This window comes from Lampetra fluviatilis, chromosome 9 (assembly GCF_964198595.1).
Source record: "Lampetra fluviatilis chromosome 9, kcLamFluv1.1, whole genome shotgun sequence".
NCBI lineage: Eukaryota > Metazoa > Chordata > Hyperoartia > Petromyzontiformes > Petromyzontidae > Lampetra > Lampetra fluviatilis.
The window spans coordinates 6,801,891-6,825,958 of record NC_136283.1 but is presented as its reverse complement, the minus strand read 5'-3'; the positions used below and the strand labels follow the sequence as shown (position 1 = coordinate 6,825,958).

At 43.4% G+C, this 24,068-nt stretch overlaps 1 protein-coding gene across 1 annotated transcript in view; it reads left to right on the top strand.

The window, feature by feature from the left end:
• The first annotated feature begins 216 nt into the window (after nt 1-216).
• The window catches only part of HELZ2 (helicase with zinc finger 2), a 58,911-nt gene continuing 35,059 nt past the window's right edge, over nt 217-24,068 (top strand). Inside the window, exons 1-15 of the mRNA XM_078859717.1 lie at nt 217-970; nt 2,172-2,498; nt 3,235-3,418; nt 3,634-3,738; nt 4,492-4,822; nt 7,292-7,535; nt 8,228-8,374; nt 11,152-11,465; nt 12,976-13,159; nt 13,800-14,206; nt 14,561-14,843; nt 15,734-15,857; nt 19,173-19,248; nt 20,689-21,024; nt 22,170-23,614. Coding sequence (XP_078715843.1) covers nt 231-970; nt 2,172-2,498; nt 3,235-3,418; nt 3,634-3,738; nt 4,492-4,822; nt 7,292-7,535; nt 8,228-8,374; nt 11,152-11,465; nt 12,976-13,159; nt 13,800-14,206; nt 14,561-14,843; nt 15,734-15,857; nt 19,173-19,248; nt 20,689-21,024; nt 22,170-23,614 — 5,247 coding nt within the window. The 5' untranslated portion in view covers nt 217-230. The remainder of the gene's footprint in view (nt 971-2,171; nt 2,499-3,234; nt 3,419-3,633; nt 3,739-4,491; nt 4,823-7,291; nt 7,536-8,227; nt 8,375-11,151; nt 11,466-12,975; nt 13,160-13,799; nt 14,207-14,560; nt 14,844-15,733; nt 15,858-19,172; nt 19,249-20,688; nt 21,025-22,169; nt 23,615-24,068) is intronic.

The window sequence follows — 24,068 nt, the reverse complement described above, 5'->3', positions numbered from 1 at the left end:
CAGTAAGGGTAAAACGTATTATTTTACCACCTGCATATCACCTACAGTTAATAGTAAGTCGAGGTCGATGGTTGCTATCTTAATCAATGTAAAATGAGATGTTGTGCTTTTTGTGAAGGCATGTACAATTATGTAATGAGCAGTGAACGCGATTTTTGAACTTGAATGTCACTGAACATTATTTTTCTTATCATCCAACATGCAGGTAAAGACCAAACTGCGCCCGCGAAATGGACGGGTCAGAAATCTGGCTCGAAGAGCTGGAGAAAAAGCTCTTGCATACAGTCGCCTGCCAACAGTGCTGCAAAACAATTAATTCCATCGATGTTCAGCTATCACGCCCGAATGCTCACCTGTGCAACGGTAACACGCTGCTCGTGAAATTTGCAAGCGGCATAAAAAACAAAGGCCAGAAGAATGCGCCGGCAAAGCGCGACGTTTGGAAGATAGTCCGACGTCGGCCGACTTATCGTCAGCCACACAAATACGTTGTGTGCTGGCATTTTAACCTGAAAGAAGGCTGCTCGGTGCATCGGGCTAGGTGTACATTCGCATGGTCAGAGGAGGAAGTCGCCCTTTGGAGCTTTGAGAAAAAGCACAAGTGTACTCAGGCACAGATGGTCGAAGCTGCACGAAGGAAAATCAGAGAACAAAGTTCAAAGGGCACGGCATCCACCGGTGCCGCTCCTGAACAAGACTCAATCTCAGAGGTGGCAATTAAACAAATGGATGAGTTTGGTGGTATATTCAGAGAAATTTGCTGCCAGTGCTTCTATAGTGTGCCGCAGGTGATCAGTGACGACGCTTGCCGTCGCCTGATGCCGCATTGGCCTTGGAAAGGTCTGCTGGTCCACGTGAGCAAAACAGATAGGTCGGTCAGTTACAAGGAAGTCCGTCCTCTCAATGACAAGTCAAGGTTGGCACCATGTCACTATGCTTTGAAACAACACCATTGTCCAAAAGGTGAAATGTAAGTTGTCCGTTTTGTTCAGATTTTCATGATTTTCACGTCAGATTACTGTCTATGCAAAGATGTAAAGCAATTTTATCATCTTCCTTCTGCGATAAGCAGTCGTGAGGGGTTTTTTTCTGTAAAAGATAGGCATGGTAGATATATATAACTTAAACAGTGCCCTTATCGGTACGATATTATCTGTGAATTAGCATTGCACCAACACACCATTGACTGTACAACAATACATCCATGTGTATTGGTCTTCAGATGAACAATACTGTATGGCCCTTTATCTCACCACAAACTGCTGCAACTGCTTGACTTTAAGAGAACGCAATACACTAAGCGTCAAAACATACCGCAGCACCGATATCGAGTACTGTACTGGTTGACACTCCAGGCGATAAACCTCACCCAATGCCTCTTGCATTGCCGAGACAGCCTTAACTGCTCTTTTACAACTGGAGACCACTAAAGTCCCCATGTCGAGTAATGATCAGTGTGACTGGTATGAGGCTATGGAATGTACTGCTGCCGGAAAGTATTTTTTGTTTTTATCAAAATATAACCGTCGGCTTGAAGTCAAAGGTCTAAAAGGGTACTTACACTAACTCAGTAACTCAGCACCATTTAGTGTTGGTGACTGAACTAAAAATCACCCAATTATTCACCTGTAATGTGCACCACTAATTTAAAACTGCAGTACTTTGTAACTGGTAAATAGGAAATACAGATGGCTGCAAAGAAAACAATAAGTAACTCCATATTCTGCAAAACGTGTTTAAACAATTATGCGTAAACCACGCGTTAATTATTCACAATACTCGTCAATGGCATGCAACACTTAATTTGAGCTCATAAGATCGCACATTGAATGTATGTTTTAGTACACAAAACAATGATATGCGTGTGGAACTCAAACTCCATGATTCTGTATGATCATGGTGTGTTTAAGATTGTTCCACAGAATGGACTCTTAACAATTGACGTGGGGGACAAACGCCGCAGGGCATACGTGCGATTTCATTCCACTTATTATCATCGCGGATAATAATAATAAAATAGTGCCGCAGGTAATAAGAGTTTTCACATACCCTGAAGCTCCTGCGAACATTCGGAATCGTGGGTAACAGGATCGCGGGTGAGTCCTCTTGGACTGCAGCACCAGCTCGGTTACTGTCACACTACGATGTTTTTCTTCTTCTTCTGATCGCAGATGTCCCCACGCACACAATGATGTTGAGTTGTCCGTATGGAAGGCTGAAACCTCGGACAGATTAAATCGAGCGCACCTCTTAAAGCTGTCGAAGCAGATTGCCCCGGCGAAAAAGCACGCAGCGTTACCCACGGACGTGAAAGAGGATTTGCCAGAACGCATCTATTGCTGCTTCTGCCTCGTCACCTGCGAATCGCCGCAACAGTTTGCTGCCCACAAAACATCAGCCGAGCACAGGCGCATGATCGCCATGGACTCAGATTTGGATTGGCAGCACAGAAGTCCACCACTGAATGTCACAAACGGACGCTACACAACATGTATCCGGTGAGAAAAATATTCGGATACAATGATCGGTTTATTTGTTTGCTGTGCTTGGCACATTATGAACAAAAAATGTGTTATGAATTAACAAAGTGGATGCGATGATTGCTACAATTTGAGCATTTAGTCAATCTGACGACTGTGGAATTACAGGCAATCCAATAAACAACCCGCACTTACCAGCGTGGTGAAGTATGGCAAATCAAACCTTATGACTGATACGGCGTTCGGAGGCCATCATCCAGTGGATTAACAGAGGGACGTGCATCATTATAGTACTTATTTTTAAAATGTATTATTACTTAACTGAAAACACAAGTAAAATGTATTAAATGGGTTCGGACATAGTTTACACGATAGTGTAGAATGTTTTTTCTCGTCAATACAGTGTGGCCATGGGTTGGGTTGGATCCAGCAGTGTGTTGATAAAGTGCATCATCATCGTTATCATCATACCTGTCCACCCCTTATCAATCCCTACCTTATTGCAGACCAATTCAGACATTATTGGCCACCCCGTGCCCTTATACATCTCAACGTTCATCCTACAGAGTCCCATCACATGGGAGAAACACACAAGCAGATAGACACAAACACGTGTTTTGTTGCCCGCATTGAAACGTCTGTAGGCCGTATGGACCTGAAACCAGATTTCCCTGCACAAGAATACGGGATTAAACCGTACGGGTCGACAGCTATGCATCATCATCGTCGTCGTTGTCATTGCTGTGTCGCGCAGTGGAGAGGAGTGCGAACTTGGCCGCGAATGCCCCAGGGCGCACTCGACGGAGGAGCTGGACGAGTGGGAGAGCCGCCTCGAGCTGCGGCAGAGTCGGGCGATGAACGCGCGCCGGCTGGGTCTGCAGCCCTACTGCGAGCAGCTGCTGGACAAGTACGCCTCGTCGCCGGCTGAGGTGTCCGTGGTGGGTCAACGCAGATTCCCCAACGGCGGTCCCCTGGGCGCAGCCCCCGCTGGTTTGCGCAGTGAGACAGTCGTTTTGCATTGACCAATTTTAAGATGATTACGATGCACATAATTGAGCGTGGAATGTCTTCACGAACAACCGTTACCCGTGTCAAACATTTTTTTCATTGCATTGTAGTGCTGTATTAAAAGACGGATGTGTTTTTTTTATAGATTGCAGAGAAAATAGACGATGCCACTGTGGAATGCCAGAAAAACTTGAGCAAAACCTGCCAACTACAGCACCATATTTCATGGGCATTTAATGTTACATCCAAGGTACGTTTTCTAAAATTGAACAACAGTTGACATTGATGCCAAGAATAATAAAATAGTTGTTTTATGTTATTGAGCAAATGTCGGAGTCACAGATGAGCATGTTGGGAGTTACTATATTGAAATAAAATATGAGTCTGTCTGAATATCTTATGCACATGTATTTCCTGTACAATGTGTGAACATGCAGCTGCACTGTGAATTGTCTCATGGCCATTGATATTCACTCTCAATATTGAATAAAATCAAGTTGTCTAAACTATAGATCGTTTAAAAAAAAGTAATAGTTTAAAGCCATTTGCACTTCAACACAAGTATGGTAGAAGTCAGGAGTCAACACAATTAATAAGAGTGAAGGGATGTTGCCATAGTGTAATGGTTAGCACACTGGACTTTGAATCCAGACGTTGCCAGTTCAACATGACCTTCTGGGGTGCAAATTGAAACAAGGAGGCATGTTTCTAAAATGCCCCTACCTCTGTCCACCCAGCAGTATAAACGGTTACACCAGAATTAGTTGATTGGCAGTTCACATGTAGTGTGGTAAAATGTGGACACTCCCACCTATTACAAGAAAAATGACCATCATGGAAGAGTAGGCCAAATTCTCTCGAGGGGCTCTTGCGATTCCCCTCGGGAAGGGCCCTTTTGCCAGAAGTGGTCCAAGATGGCAATTGCAGGACTGCACCATTACATGTAGGAGTCACATCAAACCCCACTTGCACTGTAACGCAATGCTCAATATTTGTGTCGCAGAGACCCCTCTCGCAGGTCGCCCTGTTGCAAAGTGACCCTGACGTAAGCTTCCAGCTGGTGGGGCAAGGTCTGGGAGAGACCTGTGTGGAGGCAAAAGGAGATGTCTTTGCTATCACACCAGCCACCGACCCTGGCAGAAATCAAGGAGTGTCCTTAAATCCTCAATATGGCGACAAAGCGAGCCATCACGCCATTGTTCAAGTGTCCTTTAAGGCCACAAGGTATGGATCTTACCATCAATGGCTGGTGTTTGACTTTGGGAGCGAACCTGTGCTCAAGAGGGAACTCCACGTGGAGGTGGTTGATGCCGCTGCTAAACGAGTGGACTCGGGTAAGACCTCGCATAAATCCACTGTATTTAAAACGTGTTTTAGTGGCAAACGTCTGTTATCTAGAGCCTTGGCGGTAGAATGGGAAGACAGATTTCGCCACATGCTATTGAACTACAAAACCCGCTGTTCTGCAAGGTGAAGGGGTGCCCCATTGGCAAGATGTTATCTCCCCTGCCTGTTATGCAGGAGGTCATGAGCTCCATCCTGACCCTGATGCTCGTATATTTGGAGTTTGCATTTTGAATGTTTCTCCGGGGCCCTTCGGTTATTCCCTCCAGATTTAGAAGCATGCGTTTAAAGTATTGGCTGCTATAAATTTCCACGTGATTATCCACTTCGTTGAGCTATCATTTGTGGCCAGGTCGCTTCTGAAAAAGAGCTAACAGCTCAGTGGGCTTTACCTGGTAAATAAAATTGTTTAGTTTTATATAAAATAGCTTATTACTTTTAGCGGTCTCCAACCTCTTTGGCACCAGGGACCGGTTTCGTGGAAGACAATTTTTTCACGGACCTGGGGGGGGGGGGGGGTTCATCATCGGGTCTTTCCCCCTTTTCAAAGAAGCTCTCCAGCGACGTTTTTTTTTCACTCATTGTGGCAAGGAGTTAGCTTGTGGGCTCACAAAAACTGTGACTGACACAAGTGCGCAGTGCGGGAAAGAGGCGCGGGTGGAAGTGGTAAATAAAATAACGGGCGGGCCACATGCGGACTCACCGCTCACCTCCTGCTGCTGTGTGGCCTGGTTCCTAACAGGCCACGGACCGGTATCGGTCCGCGGCCCAGGGGTTGGGGACCCCTGCTTTAGATGATAAATTTCCATAGCAATGAAGGGCTGTGAGGTGACCAGGAGATGGCAGGACATCAAATTGGTTCATAACGACTCATCCTTGTGGAATTTTGAATGTTATCACTGCATACTTCTAGGTTTTCTCCAGGTACTCCAGTTTCCAGGGAATCCAATGCAAACAAATCACCACCCTTCCCGAGTTTTCATGATTCTAGATCATGATTTGATACAAGAATCAGCACTTTTTTGTCTTCTTTTTACAATCTAACTTGAATTGTGTTTTCTCTTGTTTGTACAGTATTATTTGTCCCATTAGCTTTAAAGTAACATTCACATATAATTATCATAAACTAGTCAATTCTCACACGTGATGATTTAATGTAACTATCGTATGAGAATCAATGTAAATTTATGCTTTATTACATGCATAATAATACATATTCATGTATCTATGTATCCATTTAAGAATTACTTGTGTACTCAATTGATCAAGACTGGGCATTAAAAATTTTTTTTTTGCCATCAGAATGTGTATTCAAAATAAACAGAGCTAAACGCAACCATATACAAGTTATTCAGGCCATACAGTACTCACAAAAGGCAATACAGAACAATACTTTTATCAGATGATCGCTTTAATTTAGCAATTCCTTTCTTCATGAATTACAAATTAAAATAACCCCCTATTATTGTGCAAGGAAAACGCACATTCATCAATAACATGGCCCTCGAAACATGGGAAATTATACAATCGCCAACGTTTTGGGTAATTGCCCTTCTTCGTATCAGATGATGAAGCAGGGCCTTGTCCAAAACATGTTTTGCTCGTATCGAGAACCAAACTACCTGAATAAATAAGAATGGGTTTTACCCTTTCTGGCAATAAAACAGGTGCAATAAAATAGGTGCAATATAACAAGTGTTCTGTTTGCCTTTTGGCGTCCTCTGGTCGCACACTGTTTGAGACTAGGATCTAAAGAAAGCTGTCTCTGGTGTGGACCAATCAGTTTCAAGGACAATGCATATATTATAAGAGTATGTTTTTTGTTTGTATTCTGACCACAAGTATTGTGGTTAATGCAGATATGATTCCTTGTAAAAAGCTTGCAGTTTTGTTGCCAGAAAAAAAGGGAAAAACCTATTCTTATATTTTGGTACTGGCAAAGGAGGTCCCATGATACATTGTATATGTTACTTGTAGGGCTTTCCTCCCTAGCCAATATATCTAATGCTGTATCTTTATCTACTTGGCAAGGCACCTATGGTTTAGTTATGCTCTACTTGGCAATGTAACTATAGTTTAGTGTTACAATATCATCAGACATTAACAGTGCTGATGCCAAAAGACAATCTTGTTGTAATAATTTACTGACACCGTGATGAACATTTCCAAATAACAATATCAATATCACCATTTCCACTAAATGCATATGCTATCAGAGCATGTTGTTTTTGTTTGCCTGTTCACCACAAGTATATGTGGTTAATGCAGACATGATTCCTTGCAAAATGTTTCAGTGTTTTAACATCTTAACACCTGTTTTATTTCCCGAAAGGGTAAAACCTATTCTTATATTTTGATACTGGCAAGGGAGGTCCCATGATGTACCTTAATATAAACCAAAATATGTGAAATAAATCCATGGCTACAAACGAGTACCATATCCAACATGTGCCCTGCAGGAATCGTGGGTCACGTGCCAGTGATAAGCACACGGTGGCACAGCGGAAACCGCACTGTTATGTTGTTGCGAGATTACTCGGAGGATGAGCATCGTCTGCTCGCACGCTATAAGAGTCCTGCAGTCACACTGGACCCCCTCGCAAAAAGACCGCTGCCAGCACAGATCACAGCTGACAACTATCAGCAGAGCCTGCACACAGCGCTGTATCGTGAGGAAGCGGCACAAGAGACGGTACTGTCCAGGTGAGTGCTTACTAAACCTGGGACTTAATCCCAGAGCACTCTTTAAACGGGCATGCTGCTGTGGTGCAATGTTTCGCGCATTGAACTTGCCATCCATAGGTCGTCATTTCAATGTTACCTCTCAGTGCGGTAACTGAAACAAAGGGCAAGTGTCTTAAACCCCCGCCACCCATCTCTGTCCACTACACATCCGATTAGCGCGGTTGCCTATGTACGGTGTGAAAGAAGTTCAACATGCATACACCCAATAATATAAAAAAAATTTCACCACAGTTATTCAATCGGCTGGCCAACATGGACGAGTAGGCCAATATACTCTCTAGAAGGGATCTCTAGTGCTCCCTCTAGTGGAGGCCCTTCCACCAGCAGTGGCACGAGTGAGACATTGCAGGGCTGCACCTTTACCTTTTACTCTTTAAAATAATAATTTAAGGAACAAACTGATACTTGTTGGGTTTGCAGATAACATATAGGGTGTATGTCCTAAAGTTATGTTGTACAATCTTTGTTACATCACACAGTTTGGGGTTCATTGTGGAAAAAAACATGACTTTGTTCCTGTTTTAGCTGTACAAGCTTCATCAGTTCTGACGTGTTGTGAAAAGTGTTAGTGCCCTATAAGCTGCCAATAGACATATTGGGTATTATATGCTGTATTAACTGATGGTTATATGTGCGATGCGTGATTACAGGCTCAATTTGCAGACCGAAGTGCTGATCAAAAAGATGGTATACATGCCAACGGGGGAGATATACATAGCATCGACAGGGATGCTGTTTGCAGAGGTGCCGATACCTCCGCAAATGGGCCCAGACTCAGAGGAAGGCATGCTACTCTGGTAAGATAACAACGACAATAACCACCAGTCACACATCTTCTAACCTATAAAAGTCATTTTTTGTCGCGGTGGGAATAGGCATTTCCGATTTTTTGTCTCTAAACTTTAAATCGGTCCCATTATCGATTTAGTGCGATATCTCTTCATTTATTTATTTACGTTTGCCGACCAGCACGTGACGAAGCACGCCGTTGCGCCTGCGCGAGACCCCGACCCAGGGTTGCCCCTGGCAACGGGCGGTTGCCCCTGGCAACGGGCAGCAACGCCATCGCTGCAGGGCAGACGACATTTTGCATTCCCGTTAAAGATATGCACATGCATTAACACGCGATGCTGAGGTAAATTCATCAAAGTTTCACGTCCTCTTCACTCCCCCCCCCACGCCAATGTGTGCAATTACTATTATAGGGTCGGTAGATAATAAAATTATAGCGATTAGACTATTATTCTAGCGCGGGGGGTGGGGGTAGCGGCCCAGCACCCAGCCTCACCCGGCTGGGCAATCTAGGCGAGGCCGGAGGCTCTGCACGGTACTAGGCCTCGACACCCCACACTTGTCAGGCGAAGACTTTGTGCTATAAACTCGATATACCCTGCGTTGCCCGGGGGAAAAATACATTGAAAATCTTCTGAAAACTTTAAAACATAACATACCAATGAAAATACAACTGTGTAATTAAAATTTTAAACCCGACCGCGCCAAGAATCGATTCTCTGAATCGCGCAAAGGAATCGAAGGTTGTAGATTAATTTAAAATCGGCTTATTCCCGTTTAATATAAGTTGGTTATAGAGTTGATATAAACTGCTACGAATGGGAAATATCCGGCGTTTACCGGGGCAAAAATGTAATTTAAAAATCCTAAAAGCTTTAAAACATAACATACCAATTAAAATAAAACACTAATTAAAAATGTAATCCGCCAGCGCGCCAGGAATCGATTCTTTGAATCGCGCAAAGGAATCATCGAAGGTTGAAGATTACTTTCGAATCGCCCTATTCCCGTTTTAAAAACTGCATGTCGCCAAGTTTGCTTTACATTTCTAACAAACACACACATTCACACATTTAGCTTTTACATTTAACATACATAACGTCAGCATGTACTGCTGTCATCATAGGCAAAATCCCTCACCACTCTCCCTCACTCACCCTCACCACTCACCATCACCACTCTCCCTCACCCTCACTCACCACTCACTATCACTCACCACTCACTATGACTCACCACTCACCCTCACCACTCACCCTCACCACTCACCCTCACTACTCACCCTGACCACCATTACTCACCCTCACCAATCTCCCTCACCACTCTCCCTCACCACTCTCTCAACACTCACGCTCACCACTCACCCTCACCACTCACCTCTCACCACTCACCACTGACCCTCACCACTCACCCTCACCACTCACACTCACCCTCACCACTCACACTCACCACCTAACCACTCATCACTCACCACTCACACTCACCCTCACCACTCACTCTCACCACTCACCCTCACCACTCACCCCTCTCCCTCACCACTCACCCTCACTACTCACCACTCACCCTCACCACTCACGCTCACCACTCACTCTCACCACTCACTCTCACCCCTCACCACTCACCCAGAGCACTCACCACTCTCCCTCACCACTCTCCCACACCACTCTCTCTCACCACTCACCCTCACCACTCACCCCTCTCCCTCACCACTCACGCTCACCACTCACCCTCACCAATCATTCTCACCCTCACCACCACCACTCACCCTAACCACTCACACCACTCACCTTCACCACCACCACTCACCCTATATGCGGGAAAATACGGTAATTCATCCTCTGATCAAATCACACAGAATGCACCCAAGATCAGCATTAGGGTTAAGCATCGGTAGAAATTGCACAACCACTATAACACAGGTTTTATAGGCTGTAGAGTTATGTTGTGATCAGCCAAATAACCCCTACAACACGCACGTCTACAACCCGCACGTCATGGAGAGGGCCTTCATCCATGTATTGACAAAGGGCTGTGCACAAACATGTCATGCAATGCATACATGGATGGTGCATCACTACCTCATCCAAATGATACGTGTATTGCAATACAGACTGACTCACATGTGGACAAAATTAAGTTTCTTAAAATATACTAATTTATTACTGCCATCACAACTTACATTAAGATGGCTACACCTACACTCGGTATGGGTTGCTGCCCCGGTGGCCAAACACGCAATGGCGGTGCCAGGATTTTCAGGTAGGGGGGGCAACCCCTCCAGCAATGAAAAATGACAGGAGTTGTTAGTAAGTAAGGACTTGTCCCTTGCTTTTTATTCGACGCGTGTGCGGCGATGGCGCAGCTATCGATCGAGGGTCGAATTTGAACCGCGTTGTGTGATCGGCATCGCGCTCGCTGAAGGTGTTTGCCTTCAGGGAAGTCGTGTACTCTATACGCAACTGCGCACAATTCTGTGAGTCACTTATAACTGCTTTGCTGTTACTTATTGCCAATTATGGACTCAGACTATTGTCCTATCATCTCATAGAGTCCCTGGCACATAATAATATGCTACACAGTGGCAGTGGGGGTCGCAAAATGACTACTAAAAAACGTCAATGATCCGATCGAAATTAGGGATTTCGATCGGATCATTGGGGGAGCACGTGTCACCCCCACTGGCTCCGCCAGTGCACACACGTGCACATTACGCTTTTAAAACACGACGCGTCAACGTTGCTCACCCCTCCGCCCTCCCGGTTCGGCTGCTGCTGCTGCCCTCCAGCCGGAGTGTGAACGTGGCACTGGTCGCTCTGCCTGGCAGCGAGGATGGCTCGCCAGTCTACGAGGTTTCCCTGTCCAAGGATCTCTGCTCCACCGACTGCTTGCGCCTATTGCTGCCCGAATCGGTCTGCCGTGCTCTCGCGCTCGACGACGGCACCAGCCGGCCCCTGGACGTGCAGTTCGAGTTGGACCACCTCAAGTTCTGCGTTCGGCACGCAGCGGTCGACCTAATGGATGCACGGCTCATCCTCCCCGACATCACCAACTGTGCCTTGCCAACAACAAGGCCAGACGTGCTCCCTGCCACTCTCAAAGGTGCCATATTGGGCTACAGCTTTCAGAATATCAGAATCATAATATTTATTTATACTGGAGGAATCCAATGAGATGGAACACTATTTTGCAAAGATGTCCAGTAATTTTCACAGATGTCCAGTAGTTTTGTGCAATACTATACAGTAGAAGTATTCATTAAGATTGCACTCATTACACACAAAGTGCTTTCCAAAAATGAACCACAATACCTTGCTGATCTCGTCAAGGAGCATAAACCATCACAGCAGCGGCTTTTGGCTAGCCATCGAATATTTAGACATGTACTGCACGTGCAAACATCTTGTTAGTAAATGAAGCATGCCATGCCAAATCACCATTATTATTACCACCACCACCACCACCACAAACTTAACACTTATAATATCCTACTCTTAGGCTTTTTCGGTAAAGTCACGTAGGTAAAAAATAAAAATAATAGAATTAATAATAGAAATAAAATAATAATTCACGACGTTTCGGAGGCAACACAAGTCTCCGTCATCAGGTGGGACCGTCACAGCTAAAATTACTGCATCAAGTGAGGCAAAATTTCAAGAGAAAAGCCCTTAAATACAAGTTAAAGGGGGAGGAGCTTATCTGAATGTGGTAACCAAGGAATGGAACGTGGGGGTGGTGGGCGGGGCTACAAGAGAAATTGGCGAACGTCGTCCTGTGCAAGAGCACAATCGGTGTACCTCGACCTAAACAGGTGTTGGTTGAGAATCCAAATACAAAAAAGCAGTACTGTTAAACGCTGGGGATGTCAACACTCGGCAAAGTAGAAAAGTACCTGTCAAATAAGATGGTATAAATATGTGTAGTTAAATCTTTTTTACATGGTTAATAACATCTTTCCAATGATTACTCAGTTTGACACCAAGGTACTCTGCAAACCTTCTGGCTACCATCAAAGGTTTGTACACGAAGCCATCCAGATATACAAACTGAGTAATCATTGGAAAGATGTTATTAACCATGTGAAAAAGATTTAACTACACATATTTGTACCATCTTATTTGACAGGTACTTTTCTACTTTACCGAGTGTTGACATCCCCAGCGTTTAACAGTACTGCTTTTTTGTATTTGGATTCTCAACCAACACCTGTTTAGGTCGAGGTACACCGATTGTTCTCTTGCACAGGACGACGTTCGCCAATTTCTCTTGTAGCCCCGCCCACCACCCCCACGTTCCATTCCCTGGTTACCACATTCAGATAAGCCTCTCCCCCCTTAACTTGTATTTAAGGGCTTGTCTCTTGGAATTTTGCCTCACTTGATGCAGTAATTTTAGCTGTGACGGTCCCACCTGATGACAGAGACTTGTGTTGCCTCCGAAATGTCGTGATTTATTATTTTATTTATATTATTACTTCTATTAATTTTATTTGTATTTTTTACCTACGTGACTTTACCGAAAAAGCCTAAGAGTATGAATCCTTGCAGTCACGAAAGCTTCAAATCTAGAACTTATAATATCCACACATCACATACAACGCATTGCCTTGCAGGCAATGACAAGCAGAAGAAGGTGATCATGTTTGCAGTGGGGGAGAGAACGTGTGACAAGCCAACACCTCCATTCCTCATGTACGGGCCTTTTGGCACGGGCAAGACCTACACTCTCTTCCAAGCAACAGTGCAGATCCTGGCCGAGCCAAACGCTCGGGTGCTCATTTGCACCGAGGCAAACAGGTGCGTTCCCTCCCGCAGGGCTTCGTTGATGTCTGCCAGGTCCCACGTCGCATTGCGCGTGTCGTGAATCTCCTGCAGTCTACGTCTATGTTGGCGATGATATTCGCGGACCCTCTAATTCGCGATTTAAAACAAATGACTCACATGATAAATGTAAAAAATCACCAATTTTAGCAGTTTATGATATGTGCAAATGTTCTACACTTGTTTATCAAGGAAAGTCTCAGTGAATCTCATGACTCTTTTTCAGTAGTGATCACCCAAGTTTTCGCAGTAGAGAGCGATGATTGCTATGTAGATTCCAAATGAATATTTAGCTTTTTTGTTTGGCCCATATGTTTAAGGTTAATAGATCTGCAGTATTAAAAAGGGCGGCCACAATTCTCTAACAAACGGTGAATGCACTACTGCTAGGCCATGTCACCACCCTTTATAGGCCATTTACTGCTGTTCGAGTCGTAAAATAGGCAAAACAAGTGGTGGATATTAGCTCTCATGCCTTTTATGGCAGAGCCAACAATATGCATTCATGCTCCGGGTATTCGTGACCTCCACTCAACTTATTTTCACAGACATTATTCGTGGCGCAAATCAGTTGAAGTTTGGATTGATTCTCTTACTGACAAGAGTTATTTTGCAGTGCGGCCGATCTCTACATCCAAGAATACCTTCACGAGTACGTCACGTCTGGCTTCAAGGAAGCAACGCCGCTCCGCATAGTCTCCAAGTGGCGAAAGATGAACACAATAAGCGAGGTCGTGAGGAGGTACTGCTGCCTGGATCCTAACGGCCAATTCTTCGCCGTGCCAAGCCTCGAGATTGTGAGGGCCCACCGTGTGGTCATTGCCACGTACGCGCAGTGCCACACGCTGCGGCAGCTGGGGCTGCCTCGGGGCCACTTCTCTCATATCCTGCTGGACGAGGCGGCACAGGCACTGGAAGCAGACACGCTCATCCCACTCGCCCTGGCCGACTCGAGCACCCGTGTGCTCATGGCCGGCGACCATAAGCAGATCACGCCCAAGCTCTACTCCATGCCAAATGATGGTCAGTTTAATAATGCTGGATAGGTTATTGCTTCCAACATGAGAATGTTTATAACGGACGTGAAACACGTAAGCAATTTAGACATGAACAAGTGGATTACTTGGCTAGTGCAACCCATCTGTTATATGTTGACCAATTAAATTGGTAATTTTACAGCGTTCTATTGAATGTAATGTCCAAAAGTTATTGTTTTTTTTAACTATATCAGTGCTTACGTAGAAAATAATATTTCCAAATAACCGGCATTATGAGCCATTACTTCTCAGCAGTGCTTGCTCATAAACACAGAAACCGATGAGATGTAAACCTGGGAATCACAGTATGATACTTGTATCTCGGTCCCCGTTTTTGCAGATAAGCAGTTCGTCATACGGACTCTACTCCAGAGACTCTTCCACCATTACCAGCGCCAGAATCACAACACCGCACAGTGCAGTCGCATCATCCTGACGGATAACTACCGTTCAAGGCCGGAGATAGTCAACTTCGTATCAAAGCATTTTTACCTGGGCAACCATGACAAGGACTTTAAAGGAATCAAGGCTCGGGCCGATGTTCCTCGTCACCCCGATCTCTACCCACTGACCTTCTCTCACGTCAGCGGCAAATGCGACTTTGACGAAGTCACTCGGACATGGTAAGAAGCATGAGCAGCAGCCAAGCCAATGTAGAGTCACAATATGTAATTACCAATATTTCATCTGTAGTGAAAAAGAGTGTATGCACTGGCTTTGTGTGGTTATAGGATACAATGAAATACACATAGATTTCAACCAAACCTGTGATTGATACCTGATGTTAAAGTAAAGAAAATCTATTTTTTGTGATTTTAGCAATATATGCCAACAGACCTCCCACCCCTTTTCATTGTTGTAAATTCCCAACTGTCCGCATATCTTACACAGCAATAACTAACATTCAGTATCTATACACTTATGTACAGTAAATAATAGTACAGTAGTAGATGACACCGATTGTGTAACAACTGTTGAGCTCCAATGTGTAATTAGTATACTGTACCCATGAATATTAAACTAAAATATTGTGTGCTATACTCATTGAATTTTTTCGGTAAAGTGACGTATGTAGAATAACAAAAATTTGTACTAAATAAAATTAAAATAAATCACGACGTTTTGAACGCAACACAAGCGATCATCATCAGGTAGAAATGGGGCACAACACACAGCAAGGGAACACACAGGGGGACACCAAGCACACAGCCCACACAGAGAACGGTAAACTGTACGGAGGCAAACAACAAGAAGAAGAAGATGGGAGATGAGAACTCAACAAACTTTAGAAACATAATGTGATGCAAAACTAGTCGGCCAACAACACAGTCAGACACTAACCTGGTTGACTACGTATTTCAAAAGACTGCTAAATTTCGTGTTCAACTTCTGGGCTGAACGTACCAAAGTAGACAGAGTTGGTATGTTCATCCTTGCAGTCACGAAAGCTTCAAATCTAGAACACTGTCGTAGACCGTGCTTATGTATTGTGAAAATATGCCCTTGCCTGAAGGTACAACACCATGGAGGCCCTGGAAGTTGCGGAGCGTGTGGCTAACATCCTACAAACTTGGCCTGAGAACCATGGACGGCTGGAGCAAAGCCAAATTTGTGTCATCTCCTATTACACCTCACAGGTTCGAGGCTTTCGGATGCTTGCAACAACAAAATCAATGAAAATCTTCAGTCGTACAGAAATACTTTACTTGATTAATACTGTGGCTTTGGCTAAATCTTCTCGCTCGTATATTGTTACCATTTTTCAACAAGTCGTGAGCACCAGAAACATTGAATACTTAAAGAAAAGAAAACATAGTGACATTCCATTATTTTTCAAGCATATACAATAAAAATGTAGTATACTCTTAGTTCTTTCGGTAAAGTCACGTAGGTAAAAAAGTGAAATTCATAAAAATAAAACAATAAAAATCACGACGTTTCGGAGGCAACACAAGTTTCCGTCATCAGGTGGGACCGTCACAGCCAGATTTGCTGCATCAAGTGAGGCAAGGATTCAAGATGTAATCCCTTAAATGCAAGTTGAGGGGGGAGGAGAGGGGGGGGAGCTCATCAGAATGTGGTAGCCAATGAATGGAATGTATCGGGAGGGAGGGGGGCGGGGCTATAAGAAGGCATGAAGTGCTACGTAGAACGTATCGGGAGGGGGAGGGGGGCGGGGCCAAAAGAAGGCACGAAGTGGTACACGAGAGTCGGCGACGTGGACGTGGTTGTGCGCAAGCAACTATTGTTGCACACGCCAACGTATTGGACGGAGAGGGGGAGGGGAGGCCAAAAGAGAGTGTGGGGTGCAAGTGTACGTGGACATGTGTGTGTACAAGCACCTGTTGATACACATGATAGAAAAGAACGAAAATGCCCATGTTTATACCAGTGCTGGCTGAACAATAAAGAGAGTACTGTTAAACACTGGGGATGTTAACACTCGGTAAAGTAAAGTAAAATAGTGCCTGTCAGATAAGATGGTCCAAAAATGTGTAATTAAGTCTTTTTTGCATGGTTGATAACATCTTTCCAATGATTACTAAGTTTGTACCCATCATCACGATTGAAATTATGTCTGTGTTTGTATATCTGAATGGCTTCGTGTACAAACCTTTGATGGTAGCCAGAGGGTTTGCAGAGCACCTTAGTCTCGGAGAAAACAATCTCATGAGAACCCACCGCGTTGTAGCAATGATCGGCAACGGCGGAAGACTCAATTTTGCCGTGTTTCAAATCTGACTTGTGCTCGCGGACACAATCAGAGACATGACGTTTCGTTTCCCCAATGTAACAGTCACCACAGCTGCAACTCAGTTTATAGACTCCAGGGTATTGCAAGTCAGGGATGACATCCTTCACAGATGGAATTAGATCACGGATTTTATGTACTGTACTGAATCGGACTTGGATCTTGTGTTTGTTTAGAATTTTGGAGATCTTTTTGGTCACGCCTGCTATGTATGGTAACGTGACAGTTTTGATCGGAGTTTCAAGTGGCTGTTTCTGTATGGTGGGAGAAACAGCTTGGCGGATGGTGCGTTCAGAGTATCCGTTCATCCTGAGGGCCCGATGTACATGTCTCAATTCACTGGCCAGGTGGTGTTGGTCAGAAATGCCATGAGCTCTGTGGTATAGTGTAGTAAATTGTGGTTTTGTAGAATTTCGGTGGTGAATGAATACACTGTTTTCAGTTTGCCAATTCAATTTAATATCACCAGACTTTTACTCGGGTTGCTTTTGTGTGCCATCAGATCCATTCATAATTATTTATATATAGCGTCTTTCAAAGATCCCCAAGTGCTGTACATGTGAACATTTCAACACACAATGAACCATCTATGTAAAAAGATGGTAAATACAAGATGTTGAGCACAAAACATTGAGTAGTACATGACCTTTGCATTATTATTATTTGTTTCTTTCGGTTAAGTCACGTCTAAAGATAAAATAATAAATTAAATTAAATAATAGAATACGACGTTTCGATTGCAACACAAGCAATCATCATCAGGTATAATGAAATAGCGACATAAAATCTAACCAGAAAACTATAGACAGACATATTAGCAGACAGATATCACCAAGATACATAGCGAGAGCAACACAGGTAACAGAGAGGGGTGATCGTCTCTGTGGGGTGGCCTTAAATAGACAGAGGGGGGGGGGCGGAGGCAGAGAGAGGGAGGAGGGTTAGAAAAAAAATTTAGCATATCAATGAGTGGTCAACAGACGTGGTGCTGCGAATGCGATGGCACGGCAAGCAAGCCTGAAAATCAGAAGGACACACTAAAATTAAATAACCTAGTAAAATATCGAAATGTAATGTAATACAACACAGAGGGTCGGTCAACACACAATTAACGCATAGCCTGGTTGATTACGTATTTCAAAGATTGGTAAGTTAGAATTCAAGTGTGAACAATCTAAAGAGAGGACACAGGCAGAGAAAACAAGTCGCCAGAGAGAGAGAAAAAAGATAAGCTTAAAACTTCCCCGTAGAAGTGGTTCAATCTTAATTTTAGAACTTTCGTGACTGCAGGAATTATTATTTGTTTCTTTCGGTTAAGTCACGTCTAAAGATAAAATAATAAATTAAATTAAATAATATAATACGACGTTTCGATTGCAACACAAGCAATCATCATCAGGTATAATGAAATAGCGACATAAAATCTAACCAGAAAACTATAGACAGACATATTAGCAGACAGATATCACCAAGTCTGGCGACTTGTTTTCTCTGCCTGTGTCCTCTCTTTAGATTGTTCACACTTGAATTCTAACTTAGCAATCTTTGAAATACGTAATCAACCAGGCTATGCGTTAATTGTGTGTTGACCGACCCTCTGTGTTGTATTACATTACATTTCGATATTTTACTAGGTTATTTAATTTTAGTGTGTCCTTCTCCTGATTTTCAGGCTTGCTTGCCGTGCCATCGCATTCGCAGCACCACGTCTGTTGACCACTCATTGATATGCTATTTTTTTTCTCTAACCCTCCTCCCTCTCTCTGCCTCCGCCCCCCTCTGTCTATTTAAGGCCACCCCACAGAGACGATCACCCCTCTCTGTTACCTGTGTTGCTCTCGCTATGTATCTTGGTGATATCTGTCTGCTAATATGTCTGTCTATAGTTTTCTGGTTAGATTTTATGTCGCTATTTCATTATACCTGATGATGATTGCTTGTGTTGCAATCGAAACGTCGTATTCTATTATTTAATTTAATTTATTATTTTATCTTTAGACGTGACTTAACCGAAAGAAACAAATAATAATTCCTGCAGTCACGAAAGTTCTAAAATTAACATTTGCATTAGTTAAATACATTCATTTGTTTAACACGTAGACTTTCGCGACCAATATCCATGATACAGGTTTTTATTCACACGATCTAACCCAAAAAACCCGTATTATGGACATTAACTTATGTGTGTGTGTGTTTTCAGGTCAAGCTAATCCGGTACGTGTTACGGAGGAATCACATGGCATCTGTCAATGTCGACACTCTCCAAAACATACAAGGTGCTGTCAATACACAAACTGCTCTGCAAACACTCGTACAAGAGATGATTTATGTCCAGTTGCGTTACATCGTGACATCACATTCGCTTTTCTCACATCCGCAGAGAAAATATTTCATTGCAAATGTATTTTTCCAGTTTGCTCCTCATTATTTAAAGTAGTCAAGGGTATAGTGAGCAGCATACATGGGAAATTATTAATTGGAAACATTTAGCTTATTTTCACCTTTTAAAAGTGTTTGTGTATCATGGATGTATACATGTTTAATCTATTGTGATTCTCACAGCATAAAAATAATGTTTTGACTTTATTTCATGAGGATATTGCAGCAGACAACATGACACAACCTGCCAGGGAAGTAACAATACCGAAACCCTTGATTGATCATTTCCTTATCAAGCCCAAGAACATATGAATGTGTCTTAGCATAAAGTTAACTCTTTGATCTTCATACCACCATGACTCCTTCTTGGTTATCCAGCCACCGAGCTTTAATTTCTTATTGTGTAAATTATATAAATTTACTTCTTATCATATGGTTCATAAATGTGGTCATTAACCTAAAACTATACAACAAAAACGAAGAAGTGCCCAAAGAAGCATGGAGTATTGCATGCTTGGTATTATACTTCAAGAGAGAAAGAGGAGCACGTGGATGAGAGCACATATGCCGGTTAATTTCATCATTCAAGTGGGCGTGGGCAGGATGTGTTGCTAAAAGTGATGACGGTCGATCATGAAATATAATAACAAAATGGCCACCACGGAAACTTATATATCAGGTTTCCACAGCCTTGATAAAAATTGAATTTTTCAACTATATTTAAGTGTGACTGCATTTGTGATTTCATCACCAGTTGATGCTTAAGTGGATTGTTCAGCAGTAGCCGCTTTGCTTCAGAAGCGTTGTCTGGCATCAGATTTGTTTGATCAGCTTCAGGCTGTTTCAGGCCAAGTAGGACTTTGTGATGATGGGCATCTCGTGTGTGATCGGGGTATGTAGACTTTGTGAGAGACCACAGTGTGATTACATCGTCCAGTTGGATTCCTGAGGATTGTCACAAATGGAGTGTTTCCTGGCAAAACCTTGTAACTGCAGATTGTATTATTTGGGTCTTTCGGTAAAGTCTCGTAGATAGGCTCAATCGATCGCAACACAAGCGACGTCATCACCTGATGACTTTACCGAAAGACCGATAGAATATGAATTCCTGCAGTCACGAAAGTTTTAAGTCACTGCAGACTGTAATATGAAAGAAATATGTCTTAGAGTATGTCCGTAGAAGAGTTGAAGTGCCGAAATCAGCTTCTGTCCAGCAGCTGAGTGGATTATTACATCGCAAGACAAATGGTGACAGCTTTGAGGAGGCCTTCAATGCCGATGATGAAAATGACGAATGTCGATATTTAACGCTCAAGTCGACCACTGTCTCCCACCAGGGAAGGAGTTCACTGTGATCGTGCTGAGCACAGTGAGGACGAGGTCCAGCCGGCAGAGCGTGGTGACGGACGGTAACCTGGGATTCCTGGCCGATGCTTGCGCCCTCAACACGGCCATGACGCGGGCGCGCGCCCTCGTGCTCGCCGTGGGCGATGCCATGGCGCTCTGCTCCGTGGGGAGCTGCAGCCGCGTGTGGCAGAGTTTCCTGCGCGAGGCTCACGTCCACAGCAGCATGCTACCACCCAGCATGGTGCCTGAGGACATTGCCGCCAGTCTGTCAGACTTGGCCAAGCTGGAGGGTGTTGAAAGGCGATCGCAGCTTCCTGGCTTCAAAGGTAACACGTGTCCACTTACAGATGTATTAGACGACTGTACTCTCTCTATATGGCGTTAAAGATGCATGGCTTATAGTGTACAAATTGACTCCAGCACCTTACCACAACCAATTTTAGTATTTAGCCGAGCTGGTTCATCTAAATGCGGAATCCGGCTAGCCGTGGTACAACTAATTGGGGTATTACTTCATTCATAGTTTCAGACCATATAATGATAACTCCCATCAAGGTGTCTCGTGAATTTTCGGAGCAATTAGTGGCCCTTCATAATATGCAAAAACTGTCGGATTGTGGGGTTGCCACAAATATAAGATCTGTGGATTATTAAAATCTACTGTAGCATATTTCTTGAGATATTCTGTTTGAATATTTTCACTTTCCACATTTCATAATTTACTTATACCTCTGGCTCCATTGCATTTTCTATTTTAAGTTTTGTCAATCCGTTTGGACGGCGCTGGGATTTAGTGCGCGACTCACATATCGTAAGGGTGAGAGTTCAAATCTCGATCCAAATATCTGAACAACCTTTCAACTCTACATGGCTATAACACGACTTCCACATCGTACAAAGTCAGTACAGTATAACAGTGGTTAAATTGAGTGTAACATACCCGCCCGTGGAATGTGGAATTTTCAACTATGGCTCACAGCTGTAAACAGATAAGCACTGTTCCACACTCATTCCAGAAGGAACCATAACGATTTTCTTCAAGATTATTGTATCTCTCATGGCAGGGATGCTTCCATGGTTATCGGCCTATACTTGCTGCCCATAGCCCACCGATTTGATTTGATCTCCTAGCGTGGCAGTTGAAACTATGGGCAGGGAAAGTTTCTTAAATTCCCTGTCTCTATCCAGCCAGCAGTATAAATGGGTACAGCACAATTAGTCCATCAGAGGTTGCATGTGATCCTATAAAGTGTGGGTTCTCCTACCTGTACCAAGATGTAATACCCTTTAAAAAGGCTCTCTAGGGCTCCTGCTAGTGGAGACCCTTCTACCAGCAGTGGTGTGAGCAAGCAATTGCAGCGCAACACCTTGGCTCTCTTAATTGATTTTCACTTGGTTCATATACTGTGTGTATATATAGAGAGTATCTTATCACATTTGACAACGTTATATTTTGCCTTTTTCCACACAGAGGAGTCCTGGGTCTCAGGTGACAATGGTGAAAGTGATGCTTTAAATGACCCAATTCTCTCTGAGTTGCTGGATGAAAGCAAAGCTGTCTATATCCTGACAACAAAAGAAGGCTACACTAGAATTTCTGAGAAAAACTCAGAAGAAGCCAACTCATCACCACCCCCAACTAATCCAGCCAATCCAGAAATAACATCTGGTAGCAAAAACATCCAAAACAAGTTTATAAATCATTCGAAAGACACACTTCAGGAGCTACTAACAACACAGCCACATGTTTACAAGCACTGTGAGATAGTGATACAATCTTTTCATAGTGGTTACGGAATTCCAAAAGACCGAAGTATTCCTCGAATATGTCTTCAATCGAGGGAAAGCATTGGTTGTTCATTTTCAGGAGATGAGGTTGTCATTGAAATTTTGAGTACAAATGCTAATAAGAAAGGTCAGAAAGCTGCCAATGTTGGTGAAAAAAACACCAATTACAGTGGCCGCGTGGTTGGGGTACTTAATCAGGACGTTGAACGTCACGATAGTGTTGTGTGTGGTGTAGATCTCTATGATGCCAACATTATGATCCCCATTGACAAATGCATGCCCAAGATTTATAACCCACCTATTGACAGAAGGCATTGCCCGAATCGGAACAAGGTCGTTGTAAGAAAAAAGTGTCCTGATGGAAGGTGGTACTATCATGAACATTTAAAGGATCAAAACAGGAGCAGCAAGCTTTTTTTGGTAAAAATCCAAAAATGGCGTCGGGGTTTGCCTTACCCACTTGGTATTGTGGTTGATGTCCTGCCTGATCCAAAAGATGTTCGTGGTCAACTTGAGATGTTTAAAGAAATTCATTTGTCTAAGAATGCACATCACATGCATTCCATGAATAGGTCGGAATATGAACAAGATTGTGCAAATAATAATGGCAAAGATTGCCGCGAAATATTCACATTCACTGTGGACCCGCCAGGAGCCAGAGATCTGGATGATGCAATTAGTGTTGAAGACCTTGAAGAGTGTTTCAAAATTGGAGTGCACATTACAGATGTAGTGCAGTTGGTAAGGAAGGGCAGTGATGAAGATACATGTGCCCAGGAGCAGGGAAACACATACTATGAGGATGGTGAAAAACCCCTCCATATGCTACCCGAAGGCCTGTGTGAAGCTTGCAGTCTCCTCCCCAATGAAGATCGTTCAGCCTTCTCACTTTTCTTTACATTCAAAAAGTGTCCAGGCACCACTAAGTGTATGAATCCTTGCAGTCACGAATGCTTCAAATCTAGAACCATTGAGCAACTTGAAACGTCCTTTGAACAAACAGTCATCCGGTCGAAACGGAAGCTTACATACGACGAAGCTGACAAGATCATCAGTCGCTACAAATCGATGCCCCTGAACATAAAGTCTATGGAGGACAACATCGCAGTAGCCTTTTTCTTTTCACAGGTAAGATTAATCATTGCAGGCATCCCAATTTTATGTCAATTATTACCTGTTAAACGTAATTTTCCAATGAGAAAAGTGTTTATTTCCCCATATCCAAGTTATGCTATGCACACACTGGGTAAATTTTATGGCTACCTGAGACACACTAGTGAAACAAACTAATAATAGTTCTGTAAATAAGCCATGGTGTCAAACACATAGTCTCATAGGCTAGCTGCTTGTCTTGTTAGAAAATAGATGTTTTTATTTATTTAAAACATTATATACGCAAACATTGATGCTTTATACTGCATATTTTACTGAAATGTGATACAGTACAAACATTTATATTTATATGTGGGGACACAATGGAACTCTGCTTATAAATACATTTACCCATAAACCTCCACAGCGCATATGTTTTTATACAATGTTGCTTTTGAGTTGAACAAGCCCTCATCGCTGATGTGGATTA